Source organism: Vipera ursinii, assembly GCF_947247035.1.
Source record: "Vipera ursinii genome assembly, chromosome: 3".
NCBI classification, from domain to species: domain Eukaryota; kingdom Metazoa; phylum Chordata; class Lepidosauria; order Squamata; family Viperidae; genus Vipera; species Vipera ursinii.
In genome coordinates this window covers 140,168,563-140,189,898 of record NC_139516.1, presented here as the reverse complement: position 1 = coordinate 140,189,898, position 21,336 = coordinate 140,168,563, and the positions used below count along the sequence as shown (strand labels likewise).

The 21,336-nt window shown below is 39.1% G+C and overlaps 1 protein-coding gene across 1 annotated transcript in view; it reads right to left on the bottom strand.

The window, feature by feature from the left end:
- The window catches only part of TNFRSF11A (TNF receptor superfamily member 11a), a gene marked incomplete at its 3' end in the record, with an annotated part of 42,522 nt that overhangs the window by 15,159 nt on the left and 6,027 nt on the right, over nucleotides 1-21,336 (bottom strand). Inside the window, exons 2-4 of the mRNA XM_083357341.1 lie at nucleotides 4,640-4,721; nucleotides 2,700-2,825; nucleotides 776-919 (exon numbers count right to left, since the gene is read on the bottom strand). Of these exons, the coding sequence (XP_083213467.1) occupies nucleotides 776-919; nucleotides 2,700-2,825; nucleotides 4,640-4,721 (352 nt within the window). The remainder of the gene's footprint in view (nucleotides 1-775; nucleotides 920-2,699; nucleotides 2,826-4,639; nucleotides 4,722-21,336) is intronic.

Genomic DNA, 21,336 nt, shown 5'->3' with positions numbered 1-21,336 from the left:
CAGCTGCCTGCAATTAGTGCAGGTTCGCATCCCACCAGGCTCCAGGTTGACTCAGCCTTCCATCCTTCCGAGGTAGGTAAAACGAGGACCCAGATTGTTGGGGGCAATTAAGCTGACTTTGTAATAATGCCGCTTGGGGGGTGTGTGTGTGAAAGCCCTAATAAGCAGGCATATACATAGAATGAAGGCTACTGCTAAGCTTGTAAGCCGCCCTGAGTCTTCGGAGAAGGGCGGGATATAAATGGAATTAAAATAAAATAAATAAAATAAATAGTAAAGTGTTACTATTTAGAACACTTCAGCCTTTTGACTATTTCTTAGATAAAAAAGGAACACAGGTCTTTAAATGCTTCAAGGCACTGGGAGCAAGCATACTGATCATTATTTTTGCATATAAGCAGGTTCATATACATACAGATATACATCTACACTTTCATGCAATTATAACACCAAGAATGTACTGAATAACCAATATGACGTTTAAAGTATTATTTCTACACACTATTCCTCCCAGGATAAAACTGTTAGCTAACAATCAGGCAAAATAATAAAAAAATAAGATATAACATTATAAGATTAATTGAGGCATATCACCCAGGATGGAAATTTACCCCAATTTCAGTGGCATAATATTAAGCAATGTGGAAGAAAACTACATTTCTCCAAGACGTTTCATTATCAAGACATTGCCGCTGACAATCCAGCTCATCAGTAGTACATTCAGCAGGGCTGAGTGATAAAATAAAACTTTCAGAGGTGTTAATTTAAAGCTTACTGGGAAATTTCACTCCAGAGCCAGGAGAGCATTTTGTGTTTCGCCGACAGCAATCACAGTCTCTGTTCCAATGGTAGCCAGCAATACATGCACATTGTCTTTGGAATGTGCTGTTTCCTGGAATCACTTCTATTAAAGCTTTTCCTTTAAATGCAAAAAAAGGGAAAGCGGGTCGAAATTAAAGTTTAAGCCATGTATTCTGAGCCTCCTCGACATAACGTTTATATCATAAAGGACACTGCACGAAGCCTTCTTTTTAAGTGAGGCAATGTTGCTGCTTGCATAATGTACAGATTCCTGATTCATAACTGATTCTGAATGCTGCCTGTTGCAATTCAAAGTGATACACATGAAACAAGCGTTAGCTGCTATGTTAAGTCTTAAGCAATAATAAAAGTTCAAATTGTCAATCAATTTGAAATCACAGAGAAACAAATATGTGGTAAGTGGTGAGAACTGAAGAGAGCCTTATGGAAAAACTGAGTGCTTATGGTTTATTGCAGAAAAAAATGGTCTAGAATTGAATGTTACAGTTGAGCTTGATGTTGCTCAATGTTGTACAAGGTTATACGGGTCATACAAGAAATTTCTTATGGAGGCTAAAGGGATGATTTAAATAGAGATGTCCCTTTTCTTGTAGGATTTCAAATATGGTGTCTATATGAACTCCAGTAATATCCACCTTTTGCTTGTCTAAGAAAGGCATCCTTACCTAATTAAAAAAAATTATAATTATAGTCCTGTATTTTGAAGCTGACAGATGTCCTTGAATTAAGGGTTGATGAAGAAAATTCTACAGAACTAAAGGGAATGGCAGAGAGCCAAGGGTATTATTTCTTTCTGTTTTGCTGTATATTTTCTTTTGGTGAGATATACTGTATGTGTCTGTGCTTGTGACACGCTTGTGTCTGTGTGTTTGTACATTTCGTTATCAGCCCAAATCAATCCATTTCAGCATGAAGTCCTCTTCACTGAAGATTATGTATTGTAATTTACCATGCTGGTCCACTACAGACTGATAAGATATTTTCAACTTCCCAGAATGTAACTGACCCAAACTCAGGACTGGAACCTGGGTCCAAAGATATGGTCTAAACTTTGATGCTCGTACCCCATCTTTTCCATACAGTACCTTGACTATGTTATTTATCTCAGACCTCATCAATTTGCCTTCTGGGATATTAACATTTTGGGACAGGCCACACTTATTTATTTATTTATTTATTTATTTATTTATTTGGATTTATATACCGCCCCTCTCCGAAGGGACTCGGGGCGGTGTACAGGGCAATTAAAACACTATAAACAACACACAATGTATAAAAATTAAAATGAGATTAAATCAAATAGCCCTAAACAATAAACACATTCTAAAATTTTAAATTTTTAAAATTTAAGATCTAAAATCCCAATCCCTCAGTCCAGGCCGGCAAGTTCAAATAGCCAAGTCTTCAGGTCGCAGCGAAACGAGCGAAGGTCGGGAGCCATCCGGAGCTCAACCGGAAGCTGATTCCAAAGGGCTGGCGCGCCTACAGAGAATGCTCTCCCCCTGGGAGCCGCCAGTCGACATTCCCTGACTGACGGCACCCTGAGGAGGCCCTCTCTGTGGGAGCGCACAGGGCGATGGGAAGTTAACGCTGGCAAGAGGTGCTCCGGTAAATAACCCGGACCCATGCCATTTAGGACTTTATATGCCATTTAGGGCTTTATGGCAAGATACTTGTCATCTAAGCAGTCATTTTGTGAGAGTTGTCCTGACATTCTAACATCCCTAAGGGATTTTGATTAAAGCTCAGAGAGATTTTGGAACCCCCCATCCTCTTTTCCAACTGTTCCTCTTCTGTCACCTCCACCAACTCAAAATACAAGTCTTCATCTCCCTGACAAACGAGAAGCAGTGTATCAATCCATGTGTTTGCCTTACCCCTGTCACATATTTTATGAAGAAAGCACTTTTCCTCTTCATTCCAGATGTCCATATACTCATTTGAGCCACAGGGTTTGCATACAGTCTCTGAAAAGGCAGTGCACTTTTGGGCCATGTACTTTCCTGAGAAGAATAACAGAAAAGACTGATTAAATGTCCAATACTTCAGAATTGGCAATTTTGGCTTTTGCAGGCCTACACAGTGGAGTCAGCACATGGCAAGACATGGCCAATTATGACCGAATCAGTGGGCTGAACAACCAAAACACATATTGCCATCAATTTAGATGCTTATTACATTATCAGAATCAAACGCTTGCTTAATAAAATTGATTTAACAACAGAATTGGAAGTGAAGCATGTAGTTAGCTTGGATATGGGGTACTGAACAATCACTGTCTATGTTGAACATGGGATTTCAAGATGTTTTAAATGTACAATTGCTCTCTGCCTTACGTGCGAGAACGTATAAATTGTTCAGTTATTGTTTTCCATTTGTAATATTCCCACATTTTCCCATTATTTGTATTTCAAAAATTCAGAGAAAAGGAAGAAATAAGCACATTATGGTTTTTCACATTATAACAGAATCTGCCTGGAAGCACCACAAGTCTTTCAGGTTCTTCCTTGGAGGCCTCTTCGGATTGGTTTTAAATGCTGAAGCTATGATTCATTCTCTTTAAATAGCTTATGTGATTCAGAAGCACTGTCTGCTCTGAATATGACCACCTAGGAGGAAATTGGCCAAAATGAGTTGAGTTCAGAATACTTCTTTCTGAACAGAATTTATTCTTTGAGACTCAAGGTTTTCCCAACTGCTGTGTAGAACCTATATTCCTAAATATCAGTGTGGGATACATGGCATTGCTAAATCAACCACTGCAGAATTCATAGTTTGAGGATATGACTGGCAAACACAATTCTGAGTAGCCTCTACATCTTCCTTCAAATAATAAAAGCTATCTTTAAAATTAACTTTTTAACCAGGAATACAAATCTCTGCTAAGTTACCTCAATAAGTAAACATTCCATCATTTCCCTTTTCAAATTACCCTGCGATTCAACTTGCATATAATAAAATAATACTGGGCTAGTTACTATACCAGATTCATGAGGAAAAATTGTCTGGATCTGGGTGCAAAATTTGTGGGCTCAGGATTCTATTTAGCCCTCAAGTGAAGCTCTCCCCATACTCAAATTACCTCAAAAGGTTTCACTTTACTATATTAGAATGTAAAGTATTACATACTCCTATAATAATCCTACTAACTACATTTAATTAATTTTAAATGTATACAGGTAATCCTTGACGTATGACCACAATTTAGTCCGTAATTTGGGTCCTAAGTAACTGTGGTTATCAATGACTTGACACAAATTTACAACTGTTCTTGGAGTCATTAAGCAAATCACGTGGTTACTTGCTGATCCATGTAGTCGTTAAGTGAATCCAGCATATCCAATGGGTGTTTTCATTGGGAAACAGCAAAAAAAGTCATAAATTGGGATGTGATTGCAAGACCCTGCAATCAGTTATAAATGCAAGACAGTTGCCAGGTGTTTGAAATGCAACCACGTTAAGTTTGTTTGTGTGTAGGAGTCATAACTTCAAGGACCAGTCATAATTAGTTGTTTTTGAAGTCTGTGGTAATTTTAAACTGATTGTTATACAACAGCTCGTTAAGCTAGGACTACATGTTACTTATTCTTTGAATTTTGGCTCCATAGCTTGGCATTTAAAACCCAAGTGTGGGTTTTAGCCTCAAAATGTTTGCACAGTTCTGCTCTTGAGAAACATAAAAAAGTGTTCTATATTAATAAGAATGCAATTCACCCTCTCCCTAATGAGACATCAGATTTTTTAAAGAAAATAATGAGATTATTCTCTTACTATCAATTTTGACTTATGTGTGAGAAGAATGTTGTTAGCATATTACCTGGTTCACATTTGGTGCAGCATCGGCCAGAATATTCATAATGTTGCTCACCGCTACAGGAAGGCCTGACTTGTAAGTACAACTGAAGGACAGAACAGAACAGTAATAATACCTTAGTTAAATTGCTTTTAGTTTAATACATCTTTCAAGGACACCCAACTTTTATTTTTGATTGTGTTTAAACTATACATTTGTATCATTACAATTGGTACTCTTCAGGTATGTTGTACAATGACTTCCACCATATCCCAACCAGGAGAATAGATATTATAAATCAACATTTCAGAACAGCATAAATTTAGAAACAGCAGTATAGGTAGTCCTTATTTAGCAACTGCCTTGTACAGCAACTGTTTATAGTTAAACGATGTCGAAAAAGTTTGCAACCAATGGCCATATTTATGATCTTCACATCTCCCTCTGTCATATATTTGCCATTACAGTCAGTTAGCATGCATTGCCCTGTGCTTGATCATTGTTTTTCACCCAACCCCACACAGAGATTGGCTAATAAAGCTATTTTTTTCCCCTGAGTTACTTTTCTTAGGAGCACAGCGCTTCCCTAAAAAGTCCTCACAACAAGTTAGCATAATTAGTGGATTAGAACCCTTCAGCCACTTGTAGCTGCTGCTAAGAAACTGACAAGCCCCTAATCAGTTTTACACTAAAGATTGTTGTTCGCCTTCTAAGTCAAGTGCACTAGGTGAAGAGCTGGTGCTAGTGCATTCCTTTCAATGTGTACTCTCCAATGTGTGTCTTCCTACTCTGTTGTATCCCCTCCCTCTCCTCTGAATGTACAAACATCAATTACCTTGCTAATTATCTCAGCCCCGGGAAGAGCATCCTAAAGCCTTGGTGCAGCAGTGGGCTAATGCCTCCTTAAGTAACACCAGCTGCCTGCAATTAGTGCAGGTTCGCATCCCACCAGGCTCAAAGTTGACTAAGCCTCCCATACTTCCGAGGTAGGTAAAATGAGGACCCAGATTGTTGGGGGCAATAAGCTGACTTTGTAATAATGCCGCTTGGGGGAGGGGCAAAAGCCCTAATAAGCAGGCATATACATAGAATGAAGGCTATTGCTAAGCACATTGATTTGTGCTTTAAATTGTAAGCCGCCCTGAGTCTTCGGAGAAGGGCGGGATATAAATGGGATAAAAAAAAAAGCAAGGGTGTCAAACTAGCTGGCCCGTGAGCCGGTTTCATCATACTTAAGCTGCACCCACCCCATTGCCGGCAATGCAAAAAGAGTTGCGGTATGTCGCAACACGTCACGTGACACGGCGAGTTTGACACCTGTGTTCTAAAGGGTGGAGAGTGGAGCTCGGGAAACTTTCTTGCAATTTAGGTTTACCCAACAATTTGTGATTGCATTCTTTTAAAAGAGAAGCTGAAGTAAAATTGTAAGCACACTTGTAGTCCTGTGATTTTTCACTTAGCAACCAAGTTGTTAGTTCCAATTTTGGTCGCTAAACAAGGACTACCTTTAAATTAATATATATTAAACTGATGACTTGTACGTACTTTGGACATATTTTTTGTCTTTATATTTAGGTTTACCATATCTGGATGGCTAAAATCCAGGGAAATACTAGTTAGTAGCAAAGAGAAACAATAAACGGTTAAGGACCTGCCTCAATTAGATCTCCCAAGAAAGCAGAACTCTTGAAACAGGCATTGTTTCAAAAGGAACTTTTATTGAGAATTATTGATAGCAGGAGAGCAAAGCAAGGTTGAAGAATTCACGCGCGAAAGGTTACATCACAATGCCCATTTAGAACTCCTCCCCTAAGTGTCCAACCGTCTGGTTGAAATCCAGCCAATCCATAGATGTCAGGTTGCTTTGAGAACCTGGTGATTTAGCGCCCATCTCAAGGTCTCTCTTGGTTTCGTTTCCCAATGGTCCTGGGCTCCGCTGTATGGAGATAAGGCACATGTGTTCACGTCACATTCCTTTCTCATGAAGGGAGGACGTTTCAAACAGGACAGAGCAGAAGAAGGCAAATACACTCCCCATTTATAAAGGTAAAGGTAAAGGTTCCCCCGCACATGTGTGCTAGTCGTTTCTGACTCTAGGGGCCAGTGCTCATCTCCATTTCAAAGCCGAAGAGCCAGCGCTTGTCCGAGGACGTCTCCGTGGTCATGTGGCCGGCATGACTAGACGCCAAAGGCGCACGGAACGCTGTTACCTTCCCACCGTAGTGGTCCCTATTTTTCTACTTGCATTTTTTACGTGCTTTCGAACTGCTAGGTGGGCAGAAGCTGGGACGAGTAACAGGCGCTCACTCTGCTACGCGGCACTCGGGATTCGACCCGCCAAACTGCCGACCTTCTGATCGACAAGCTCAGCGTCCTAACCCACTGAGCCACCGCGTCCCTATGCCCATTTATAGGTCACCCAAATTTTTGCAGCTGGATATATCTCCTCTTTGGCTCCTATTCCTTTTGGGCTGCAATTTTAGATAGTTCCATTCAAGGTGTTAATATTAAGGCAATCTGCTTGCATTAAGGAAGGCAATATAACTGCATAGTGAATGTGGAAAAGTTAAACTAAGAGCCATGGGCATATGAAGAATGGGCAGAAAAAGAGGCAAGTGAGAAAAAACACATCACAATGTTGTGCCACAACCTAACAATAGCAGCCCAAGACTGATTAAAGACCTTAAAAACCTAAAAGGGTTTTAAAAAGTAGCATTTTATGGAATATTTAAACATACTTGTTTTATCTTTGTACATCTTTAGACAATTCCATTTTGAAATACTACACAAAAACTTGAATTACCACTTTCCTGGACCTACATCATAATGATTCTATTACAGGCCTCTTATCTTTTGATCCAAATTATGTTCACATTGGGGGGAAATATAAAAAAACCTTCTTCTGACTTTTTTTTGGAAAATTGAGTAACTTCCAACATATACATTTTTCAAAAAAATATAAATGGGTATTTATACATGCTTCATAGAGTTTCATTTCATCAGAAGATAATTAATGCAGGTGAGATGGGAAAATTCCCAATTCTCAGAAGTCATAATCTACTCCCTTTTAACCATGATAGATTAGAATGGCAAAACAACAATATAAACACAAGGTGGAGAACGACTTAGCAGACAACGATCCAAGGCAAGTATGGCAGGGACTGCAGAACTTAACCAACTACAATGGCAGTACGAGGAGCATGGTTAACACCAATGCCTCGTTGGCTGAGGAGCTGAATATCTTCTTCGCTTGCTACGAGGTAAAAGGACCAGACCCCGTAGCCTCTGCTGGCCGGCCTTCTGATTCTCAGCCACTCACCCTGTGTGAACACCAAGTGAGAGCTGTATTGAAGGCTGTGAATCCCAGCAAAGCCGCAGGCCCAGATGGGGTGCTGGGGATAGTGGTTAGGAATTGTGCCGACCAATTAGCAGGGGTCCTGACAAGGATTTTTAACATCTCCTTGCAAACAGCATGTGTACCATCGTGCTTGAAAGCAGCTACCATTGTCCCGGTCCCCAAGAAAACTGCAGTTGAGTGCCTGAACGACTACAGACCTATTGCATTAACGTCTGTAGTCATGAACTGCTTCAAAAGATTGGTTCTCAGGACATGCCTCCCACTGGATTTTGATAAACATCAATTTGCCTATAGGGGAAATAGGTCGACAGACGATGCCATAGCTACTGCTTTACACTCTGTAGCAAGTCATCTTGAGAAACCTGGAAGTTATCTCAGGATGCTTTTTGTTGACTATAGCTTGGCTTTTAACACCATTTTGCCGAGCATTCTCATTGAGAAGCTGACTGACTTGAAATTCTCCCCCGCCATCTGCGATTGGATTCAAGACTTTCTCAGGGACCGGTTACAAACAGTGAGGGTAGGGTCTGCTTTGTCCATCCCCCTGAAGCTTTGCACTGGCTCGCCACAGGGCTGTGTGCTTAGCCCCTACCTGTACTCTTTATACACATATGACTGTGTATCATCTGACCCATCCACTGCGATAATTAAGTTCGCAGATGATACAACTGTGGTGGGCCTCATTACAGGTGGGGATGAGACAGCATACAGGGCGGAGGTACAAAAACTATCCATATGGTGTAGTAACAACAACTTGCACCTGAACATTGGCAAGACGAAAGAGATAGTGCTAGACTTCTGGAGAAAAAAGGAGGAACCTGCCCTACTTTACATCGGGGAGGACTGTGTGGAGAGAGTTTCCTCCTTTAAATTTCTGGGAGTCTACCTCTGTGAAGATCTGACCTGGAAAGTTAATACAACCAAGGTGGCTAGAAAGGCCCAATAGAGGCTTCACTTTCTCAGGGTCTTGCGGAAGAACAGGGTAGAACAATGGCTAATGACCCTCTTTTACCGGTCTACTATAGAGAGCGTCCTCTCGTATGGTATTGTGGTTTGGTATGCTGGTCTGACAGCTGCGGATAGGAAAGTATTACAGAGGGTGGTGAGTACAGCACAAGACATCGTGGGCTGTCCCCTGACACCACTGGATGACATCGCCACAGCTCGTTGCCTTGGAAGAGTGAGGAAAATTCTCAGGGATGACTCACACCCTGGACGGTATCTCTTTACTCTCCTACCATCGGGTAGGAGATATAGGAGTATAGCCAGCCGCACCAATAGGCTGAAAAACAGCTTTTATACGTGGGCTGTTAGGCTTTTGAATGAGAAATAACTTTTGTGAACTTTTGTGAATTTTATGCAGAATTGACTTGGGAGGCTGGTGTGTGGTGTAGTTGGTTCACATGGTGTAGTAAGATGGAGGGTTTGTTGTCACTGTGTGTTGGGGGGTGGGAGCACAAAGGGAGGCTCAGCTAATCTCAATGTACACATAGTTGTACTTTGACAATAAAGGTTCATTTCATAATGAACTATACTTCTGTGATACTTTGCAGTAATTGTTTGGAACTATTTGAACAACTTACTCAAGCAGTCATACCGTCAATATACCTGGATTTGGTTAATAATTAATGAACAAATTTGATCAAATAAGGTAACCCCTTAGCAAAATTTGTAACATTATGAAATTGATCTAACTTTACTTGAGCCTTGGCAGGCAATCATTCATGTAAACTCTTTATCCAGGAAAGGAAGGAGAGGTACGCAACCGAAACCCTCTGCAGTTTTCTATTACCTCATCATAAACATGTATGGAAAGGGCCTCCTCAATCTCAGCAGGCTCTCCCAAAAATATAATTCTGGATCTCAATGCTAGGAACATAACTGAAGTTAGGGTACTCATTCCTAATCCTCCTCCCTATGTACCTCAATGCTCCATTGCTGGAGATTGTCCAGCAAAAGCTGGACGGCCAATTGCCTGAGATAGTATGAAAATCCCTCCCTCGGCCGTATGATTTTGAATGTAGAACTGGAGCACAGTGAAGTGTGATTCTAGTCAGTGAATGGGAGTTGGAGGAAACGAGATTTTATTTCATTGACGTTTTTTTTTTACAAGCCGGGATGATATCCAAAGGACCATTGATGGACAATAAACAAATGGTGAAATGATATAACCAAGTCATGATATTATACTGTACAGCTGATCCTCAATTTACAACCAGTCGTTTAGTTACCGTTCGAAGTTACAATGGCACTGAAAAAAAGTGACATGACTGTTTTTCACACTTAAGACTGTGGCAGCATCCCCATGGTTGTGTGATCAAAAATTCAAATGCTTGGCAACTGCAAATGACGGTTGCCGTGTCCCTGGGTCATGAGAGCTCCTTCTGACAAGCGAACTCAATGGGGAAGCCAGATTCACTGAGCAACCAAGTTACTAACTTAGCAACTGCAGTGATTCACTTAACAACTGTGGCAAGAAAGGTCACTTAGCAACTGTCTTGCTTAGCAACAGAAATGTTGGGCTCAATTGTGCCTGTAAGTTGAAGAGTATCTGTAACTATATAATTTCTACAACAGTTAGCTAGACAAAGGAGTTACTATTAAGAAAAGTAGACAAAGGACTCGAAGCAATTGATATATTTTATTCTGATGATGTTACCTAGTTTGGTAATGAAATGTCTGCAAGCAGACTACCAAGCTCAGAGAGTATTAAGGATCCCATATTTTATTATTTATAATTAAACAGCTCAATTTCTAAAGAACAAATGGCAGAAAAGAGGCATTTTTCTGATTTGTGTCCCTTTCTGGTGCTCTCCATCACTACAGCTTTCACACTCTCTGAACAATGTACATTTCTGAGTAATTTAAATATACCATAGGTCCTATTCAGTGTAAAGTAACTTTGTATGAGTAACCATAAAAATATTACAACACCTTTAAAGTCACCTAAATAAATGTTCTGGTTTTATTCACATCACCCTAACACATGAAATGGCTTGTGTGGTTTTGGCATAGGTTAGTCATCGTGGTTTGTTTAATAATCTTGACAATTATGGACAGGTGGAACTTTGAATGACTAGGAAATTGAGCTTCAGCCTACTCCAAACAGCTCTAAGGAATGGAAATATAATATAAAAATGTCGTTGTTAATAAAATGTTCAAACTCTCAATTTAAATAACACTGTTTTTTAAAAATAATAATAATGTCAATGCAACAATTCAGTAGAAAGGGGGCTAGAAAGCATATGCTGTCATGGATATTCAATCCAACATAAATCTATTAAAAGTTATTATCAATAGGACAAAGACTGTGACGCTTTTACCATGTGGTGGCATATCATGCTGAGCATTATTCTGGATATCCCAACTGATATCCCACTGTTAATATTAATTAATTAAGCATATGCTACCTATCTTATATGCAATAATCCTAGGGGAAATTTTACAACAAAGTCAGTAAAATAGCAATGAAACAATTATATCTCCTGTAAAAAGGTGCATCATATCCAGACAAATGGGTAGGAAGCTGCCCCCAAAAGCCGGGGCAGCCACAGAGAAAACATGCCTCCAAATTCACAAAAGATAATGTTAAAAGAAAGGACCTGGAGCATGCCTACCCTATCCAACCTAAGGGATCGCCAGGTACCCTTACGTGAGGGGTAGGCAACCTTGGTGCTTTTATGACGTGTGGACTTCAACTCCCAGAATTCATGAGCCACCATGGCTCAGCTTGGAAACTCTCCCTTTTCCCTCAGCATGGCTGGCTCAGGAATTCTGGGAGTTGAGGTCCACACATCATAAAAGAGCCAAGGTTGCCTACCCCTGTGTAACTAGGATATTCCCAGTTTGTAATCAGTTTTTTTAAAAAAGAATCTTTTCAGGACATTCGGGTTGGTCAGAATTCTAATTAAAATGAGCCACCTTTTCATTTCCAAAGAGCTACAGTATTTAAAGCAATGTGTGCAGTACAGGTACTCCTTGTTTAGCAACCACAATTTGCATTTGCGAAGTGGTCGCTAAGTGGCCGCTTACAATCCTATTTCAGCTTTCCTTTGGTTTATAGACCTACAAAGGTCATAAATGTGAAAAATTGGTCATAAATCATTAATCACTGCTGTAACTGCAAATGTTCACTGTACAAGGCAGTCGCTTAAGCGAGAAGTAGCTGTATACGTGCAGTTTTATCCCACTGATGGTTTGCTGCACAATCAAGATAGCAAGGTCTTTGCCTCCATTTTGTCATATACCAGAGAGACTTTGTCTTCATCTTCTTTTGCCTGTACTGAGCACCCATCACACAATTCGCCTCCTCACAATTCAGCCTTTGAAGGAATCCCACTTAGTTGTGAATGGAGTATATAACTGAAGAAGGGGAAATTATACATGATGATGATTTCATGTGCTCTCATCTTCATCCCAATCACTCTCTTGTGTTGTTCACAAACTGTTTCCCCTCAGCATGGCTGGCTCAGGAATTCTGGGAGTTGAAGTCCACGCGTCATAAAAGAGCCAAGGTTGCCTACCCCTGCCTTAGGAAAAGGAAGTCCTGCAATATGCACACTTTGCTACTCAAGAAATGGATACTTACAAAGTTCACATTCATAAAATGGGATTTGAAAAAAAAATCATGCTATGTTCGGTCTGAAAGTTCCTCTTTATCCAAGGGATTTAACAATGACTTAGAGTTAAACAGGGGCAAAGTCCTCTACTTTAAGGAACAATATGCAACACTTCAAAGAACACAGAGCCAGATTGTAACCTAAGCATACTCAAACCAGTTCCTTTTTCTTTTCTCTCTTTCTTTTTTAGTATTGTAATAACTCATAAACCTATTCTCCAAACTTTGTAACAAAAGGAAGTCTTGTTGCTACATGTTTTAAACCACCCTCTACCTCTGAGGATGAATCTTTTGTATAACAGATTCATTTACTTCCTTGACACAGTCCACAGTAAAGAGATAAGACTGTTTTTACTTTCTATTATGTTGTACAGCCAGACCAAACAGAAAAATAAAAGAAAACACCTGTCCCTTACTTATCTTGATGAGTTTATTGTTGGACTTTTAATGTTTTATAGTATAAGACAGTACATAAGTACACTAATGCATTGCAGTATAAGTCTTTATACCCAGGATAAAGTCACATTTAATTCAGTAGGATTTATCTCCAGCTTAAGCATTCACAAAATTGCAGTTTTCACTTCTAAGCCAGATGTGGGCTTTCCCCCCCCCCCGCTCTGAAAAAATGCTTCAGTTCAGCTATATTTAGTAGTGAGTATATTTAGTAGTAAACAAATCAGAAACATTTTAGCAATGTTAGTGAAAATAATGTAATGATTCTTCTTCTGTATCTGACGGGCTACTAGAGTTCCCTCTATTTGTGCAGTCTGGCATCCCTTTGCCCTTCATATTAATTTATTTTACTATTTTACACACACACCACTTTTGGACATGCATCCAATAACAGGCCCGTTTCAAATGAATAAAAAACAACCAAAGGTAAAATTAATCAATTAGTATCAGAAAGAGGAAGAAATTTGATAAAGTATATAAAAGATGCATTGATTATTCATGCTAACAACCAGTGCTTTATTTGTAAAAGAAAAAGGTGCTGGAACTCACACATGTCATACAACCCACCTTGCCTACTCTACAAGGTTCCATCCAAAAAAGGTGCCGGAACTCCGTTCTGGGCGTTCTATGAGAAAAAAAGCCCTGCTAACAACTAAACATATCTTTTATTGCTATAGAAGAAATTGCCCAAAAGAGTGTACTCTTGTAAAGTGTTACTTTCAAATGGATTACACTCGTGTGTCCACACGGGATACACCTGTTTGCAAGATCTGTTGGTCAGAATCCTTGCTAGCAGAGATCAGTTAGAAAAACTTCTAACTTTATACCAAATATTATAGGTAGTCCTCAACTTACAACCACAACTGAGCCCAAAATTTCTGTTGTTAACTGAGACATCTGTTAAGTGAGTTTTGTCCCATTTTACAACCTTCCTTGCCTCAGTTGTTAAGTGAATCACTGCAGTTGTTAAGTTAGTAACCCGGTTGTTAAGTGAATCTGACTTGTCCATTGACTTTGCTTGTCAGAAGGTTGTAAAAGGGGATCACATGACCTTGGGACACAGCAATGGTCATAAATATGAACCAGTTGCCAAGCATCTGAATTTTGATCACATGATCATGGGGATGCTGCAAAGGTTATAACTGTGAGATCACTTTTTTCACTGTAACTTTGAACGGTCAGTAAATGAATTATTGTAAGTAGAGGACTACCTGTATTCTTCCCCCTCTGTCCGACACTGTCATAAAAATACATATCAAACTTAAAGGAGTCAGTACAATAGGAAATGACTGTACTAGCAAAATCCAACCAACTACTTTAAAAAGGATTTTTCAAAAATATTTTTAAAAATCATTAATCAATGTCACTTAAATTGTGTATCCACAGGCCACTATACTTACTTTTCGTTCGTTTGATTGTGAGCAAGGTACATTACTGATAGAGGATAGAGTTGCACTATTCTTTTTCGAAGGGAAATAAAACCTGACAAAGCAATTTAGGGAGTTTCCATGGGTCTTTTGATGGACCGATGTGAGCCAATAATTTTGTAGATTATTTTTTATAATGCTAAGATCATTTTAAAGGTTGTTTGTTTAAACTCCACCTGTTCTGTGAAAGTAACCGTATCAGTTTGAAGTTAGCAAGACACAACCTGCTGTGATAAGCGGCTATAAGTACCAGATGGAGTTTAAAAACCTGGCACCTTTAAAGCATACAAATAATTAGCTGTTGAGCTAGATGAATCAGTGTTTTCAATTTTGTCATTAGACAGTAAAGGCCCACAAATTTTGAGGTGTTTTTTTTAAATAAAATTGTAGTGGAAGACTCTTCGTTTCTTAGTTCCACTGGATATCAGATATTAACCAATGGACCCTAACAATCAGCCCAGGTAGCATGATTATAGAATGAAAACTATTTTTGTTATTCGTTGGTCTTCACAAAAATATTTGTATAAATACAACATTTATTCAAAGAGCAGCACACCTTTGGGGAAATATAATCATCTTCATATCTATCTGAATGAGAATGGTAGCCATAGCTGAATATTATTACACTTTGTCACAGGTGACATTGCTCAAACTCTGACATCCTGCTATGATGCCACCACGCTCCCATTGCAAAGTCGGATCTTGAACTCAAATGGATGAGCAGAATGACAATTTTTACCGCTCCTCCGCCATCAATAACTTTGTAATCTTTTTCATTCTTAAGTGTGTTTATATCCAAAAGGGAAGTGAAATTTGGTGGGTTTAATCTTTAGTTTTGATAGATAGGAGATTCCATTTTCAAACCAGAGGACTTTCTGTTCACTGGAACTACAGCTCTCTCATTTTTTTATTTATTTTTTAAAAAGGCAATACTTGCTGGGAACAGAACAATAGCTATTTATTCCACATAATATTTGGATCCAGTACCATGCTCTGTTAAAGAATTGATGAGACATGCACAACCAAATATACTTGCATATAAGCCAAACCTTGAATTTGTAACCCAAATACTATGAAAAATGTGATACCAACAGATAAGCTGACCCTCAACATTTTTGTACTTTTTTTTCATAATTTCACAACAAATTCCCCACCCACAGATAAGCCAAACCCTGTATTGGGGGCATTCTTGACTTATCTGTACGTACAGGTCAGTCCTAGAGGAGATCAGGTCAGTCCTAGAGGAGATCAACCCTGACTGCTCTTTAGAAGGCCAGATCCTGAAGCTAAAACTCAAATACTTTGGCCACCTAATGAGAAGGAAGGACTCACTGGAGAAGAGCCTAATGCTGGGAAAGATTGAGGGCAATAGAAGAATGGGACAGCAGAGAATGAAGTGGCTGGATGGAGTCACTGAAGCAGTAGGCGTGAGCTTAAATGGACTCCAGAAGATGGTAGAGGACAGGAAGGCCTGGAGGAACATTGTCCATAGGGTCGCGATGGGTCGGACACGACTTTGCAACTAACAACAACAACACAGGTAGTCCAGTTCGTTTAGTTACTGTTTGAGGTTACAGCGGCACTGAAAAAAGTGAATTGTGACAGTTTTCACACTTATGACCATTGCAGCATCTCCATGGTCACATGATCAAAATTCAGACGCCTGGCAACTGACTCAGATTTATGACAGTTGCAGTGTCCCGGGGTCATGTGATCACCTTTTGTGGCCTTTTGACAAGCAAAGTCAGTGGGTAAGCCAGATTCACTTAACAACTGTGTTACTAACTTAACAATTGCAGTGATTCACTTAACAACTGTGGCAAGAAAGGTAGGAAAATGGGGCAAAACTCAGTTAACAAATGAGCCCCCAAAAGTTTGTGCTCCACTGTGCTTGTAAATCGAGGACTGCTTGTATATACAATACTTCTCAAAGACTACAAAAGGAAGGATTATGGTTAAGTTTTTTTGTAAACAAAACTGCAGAGTTCAAGTCTGGATGACTACTACATGATAGCAAAGACCACAACTCCTTCCCACCATCTGGTTGCTACTTGGATTGTTGCAGCTTAGATGTAGTAGCCTTCTAATTGCTTATTGGATCACTAAAGAATCCAATTGCTTATTGGATTCTTCAATCCTGAGAATGGTTTTGTAGCCGTTTTAGTTTTTATTTAACTTAAAAGTAGAAGAACAAATTTCCTGTAGTCATGTCATTGTAGGGAGTTTGCTTGAAATGCACATTCCTAGCATGGTAATTTAATCAGCATTCTTCTTACAATATAATAGTAAAGCTGGGATCACAGATTAAAGAAAAGCCCACTTTTCCCCTTATGTTTCATGTCACTATAAATTTTACTTTTACATATCTTACATTTATGAGTTATATTCATTTAATAAGGCTGACAAAATGTAGCACTAGCAAGTTCTATTAAGAAAAAGAACCTGAAATATAAAATATTAATTGTATTCAGTCACTACTGTAATCAATATTAACTGTAATTAACCATTTGCCTACTTTAAGTACCTAAGAGTAGAAGCTGTGTTCTGTTTATTTCATCCAAAATCCATATGCTCATGAATTCTTAAAAACTCTGGCTTAATCTAAATAAAACATTTCATTTTCTGAGATATAACCTAAAAAAAACCTCTGCCATTCCACACATTCACTTCCAGGTCTGTAATTCAAAATAATTCCTAAACCATGAAGGAAATGGTTTTCATGATGTCAACTTTCCAATGAAGCTCTTAAACCACATCACAAATTTCCATCCCATAAAGCAAATATACAGTCAGGAAATGCAAAAAGCTAAAGAAAAAAGAAAAAAAAGAAAAAAACCCCACTACTTCTCTTTTTAAAAAAAAAATGAATAATGTGAAAACTTTAAAATGGTTATAGCATGAGGGAATCAACGCACCAGTTGACTTCGTATAATACCCAATAAAGATAAAGAAATTAAATAACTTAAATAATAGGTCAAGGTAAAAGTTTCCCCTGTTCAATCATGTCCAACTCTAGGGGGATGGTGCTCATCTCCATTTCTTAGCTGAGGTAACTAACCTTGTCCGAGGACATTTCCATGGTCATATAACCAGCAAGATGATACACTGAGGTGCACAGAACGCTGTTATCTTCCCGTTGAAGTGGTAACTATTTACCTACTTGCATTTGCGTGCTTTCGAACTGCTAGGAGGGCAGAAGCTGAGGCAAGAATGGGAACTCACCCCATTGTGCAGCGCTCGGGTCTTGAACCCGGGCTGTCAGCTTTTCAGCTGACAAGTTCAATGTCTTTAACTGCTGGGCCACTGTGCCTCCTTAAGTCATCTAAATATCTTTAGTTAACTGAAAAGTTTTTTTTAAAAATAGTACATTTCAAGTTCCATTTTTTTAAGGAAAATTAAGCACATGATTCTGTCTTTAGTGGAATACATCTATTTCAACTACTATACAAATATATAGGATTAAATGCCATAGTGCTAAAGAAACTGCTAGATTCATACATAGCTTGGTAAATAGTGATCATGATTCACATAAAAAAGTTAAGAATGTTTACAAGCTGAGCTCACGTATTTTGCTAAGCCAAATACAAAGACTATATATAACTCAATGTGCCATGTGAATCCAGCTTTTGATTAAAGAACCAGCCTACTCATTGAACTGAGATTTGTTAATAAGTAAGCATGGATAGAATGTCTTAACTTCTAGCCAAAACCTCTATCCATGCTTAATTATTAACAAATCCTACTGCAGCTATAATTTATTTAATGGTATGTGGTGATTAGGGTGCTTCTTTCAGAACAGGTAGATCTCACTTGTACATGAGGGTGTTAGTGGATGACAGGAAATTGTAATATTTATTCTAAAATTATAGTTGACTATTACAATTCATGTTATTTTGCAGTAATTCTAAGTTGCAGAAGCAAAGGCACTGATGATTTAAAAAGAATATTTTGTTAAAATTTTAGCAATACCATCCATAGTTAATTTTTATGGTTAAATAAGCAGTTTGATATTTCATTCATTTGTATGAGCCCATCAGACTGAAAGCCACTTTGATTAGTGTTCAAGGCACCAAGCTAGAAACCAGAAGAGTGAGATTTCTAATCCCACTTTAGGCACATATCCTGGCAGGTGACTTTGGGCCATTTTTGACTGATATAAAAAAGGCTGACCCTATACTTGTGGGAAAACAATGGGGGAAAGAGACTATCACATAATTCAAGAATAATACTACAATCAGAAAAATAATTTTAGAGACAAGCTGATATAAAAACATTCCCATGGAACCATCCTGGCGGTTACAGCAGTAGAGTACATTCACTTTGTATCTAAGATTTTGCTGGTTTCAAACCTAGCAGGAACTTTTGTTTTAATTACTGATTTTCTTTCTGAGTTTTTCACTTCCGTTATCTTTTTCCTAATAATATTTCTAGTCACTGAACTTTCACTGGACTGTTTGGGAGCTGAAGTGAAAATCTTCTATCTTTATGCTTTAACATTGTAAATATAAGTTTCATCTAACTCTGTGTGTACACATACACACACACACACATACAAAATGTATAGTCACATATGAAAGTATGCATGTCTATGAAAATCCATACAGAAGAAAGAAAATTATCTGCAATTACTTTTTTCAGAACAAAAATGCGAAGAGGCCCACCAGAAGGGTAACTGTCCATTGACAGATTGCGATACCCTGCAGTCCAGACTATTTGCAAGTGTTACCAAGATATCTTAGTCTGGACAGGATTTTCTTAAACTGGTTTAGAATCAAGCCAGCATGAACACAAGCCAGAAACAAGTTCAACTATAAGTGCAGTTAAACCCGCCATTAGGTCACTCTGATTGCCATAGAGTTGACTGGGGCTACCAAGCTAGGAAAGATGCAGCTATGTGTGACACATGGATAATTACTTTCTCTCCTCTTATTTAACATCTACATGAAGCTAAATGCCAGCATGGAATTAGGTATCATTAGGCTGAACAAGAAATGTGGTGGAGATTCTGCCCAGTGCTCTAAGGGCATGGACTCAATCCTAGCAAGAAAGAATAAGCTTTGAGTGAAGAAGCTCTCCAATTCCAGGTATTTCCTGTCCTTGGCCTTTAACAGAGTGGATTTGTAATCTGGGGACTTCTGGAACTTGCATATTAGCTTAAAGAGCAAGTGACAGACATAGCTAGGAGGTCTTTTACATTGTGTGCTAGTTTCTGCCTTTTCTGGATCAAGAAACTTTGTAAATAGTCACTCATGCCTTAGTCACTTCACAGTTGGATTATACAATTGCACTTGACTGTCTTCGAAAACCACCAAGAAATTTCAAGTGGTTCCAGGTATGAGAGCCACAGGATTTGCACATTTAACATCTCTGCTCCAAGAACTGCAATGATACTGGTTTACTTCTATGTGCAGTTCAAGCTGCTGGCTACCAACTTTAAAGACCTTCATGTTTCAGGGTCAGGATATCTGTGGGACCACCTTCTCTGTGTGGCATTTGCCACCATTTTAGATATGGAAGGATAGATTTCCTGTATATTCTGACTCTTTGGAAATGCCATCTGCGAGGATCCCATAGTTAACTCTCAAGAGTTACTGCACCAATTCTCAGGAACAGAGTCACCCAATATCAGACATGCCCCAATCCTGTTAACTTTCCTGTAATGCAACAAATACCTGGTTGTTTCAGGAGGACTTCAGGGATTGAAGAGATGTTTTCCTTTTTAGAAATTGAAGGGATATAAATTATGGCTATTCCTCAGTATTTGAGTACTCTATGTATTTGGGTATTCTATATTGTTACATTTTTATTAGTTTTTAATCCTTTTTTTAGTCGAAGATTACCCTGCTGGCTTTGTGCTTAAGGCAGGACTAGAACTCTCTATCTCTTGGTTTCTAGCCTGGCATCCTAATCATTATGCCACTGGCTCACTATATTATTATGTGCAGGATGAAAAAAATATTTTAAGCTTTCCAGTTTTAGAATAATCGCTAATTATTAGGTAAAGGTAAAGGTTCCCCCACACATGCGTGCTAGTCGTTTCCAACTCTAGGGGCCGGTGCTCAGCTCCATTTCAAAGCCGAAGAGCCAGCGCTTGTCCGAGGACATCTCCGTGGTCATGTGGCCGGCATGACTAGACGCCAAAGGCGCACGGAACGCTGTTATCTTCCCACCGTAGTGGTCCCTATTTTTCTACTTGCATTTTTACGTGCTTTCGAACTGCTAGGTTGGCAGAAGCTGGGACGAGTAACAGGCGCTCCCTCTGTTATGTGGCACTCGGGATTCGACCTGCCAAACTGCCGACCTTCTGATCGACAAGCTCAGCGTCCTAACCCACTGAGCCACCGCGTCCCTAATTATTAAAAGGTAAAGGTAAAGGTTCCCCTGTTCATGCGTGCTAGTCGTTTCCGACTCTAGGGGCTGGTGCTCATCACCGTTTCAAAGCCGAAGAACCAGCGCTTGTCCGATGACGTCTCCGTAGTCATGTGGCCGGCATGACTAGACACCAAAGGCGCACAGAACGCTGTTATCCTAATTATTAGCATACTGCTAATAGTAGTAGTAGGAAGAGCCTTCACAGTTCTTTTATGTTATACATTTGTTACATCATTAAAACTGTGTTGACAACAGGGGTCTAGTCTACATTTTAAAAATTGCCAGTTCAGAGAAAAACATCATCCTTGCATAATTCTGAACCACAATTATTATTAATACAAAAGATTTCTTCACATGCTTTGTTTACTGGTACCTTCATTTTTGTACCATGATTTTTTAAAAAAGTGACTTTGCTTACACCTTTTTGAATTAATGCATTTTTTTCTCTCTTCCCTTTTCCAAAAGTGCAAATATAATACATGGAATGAAAAAC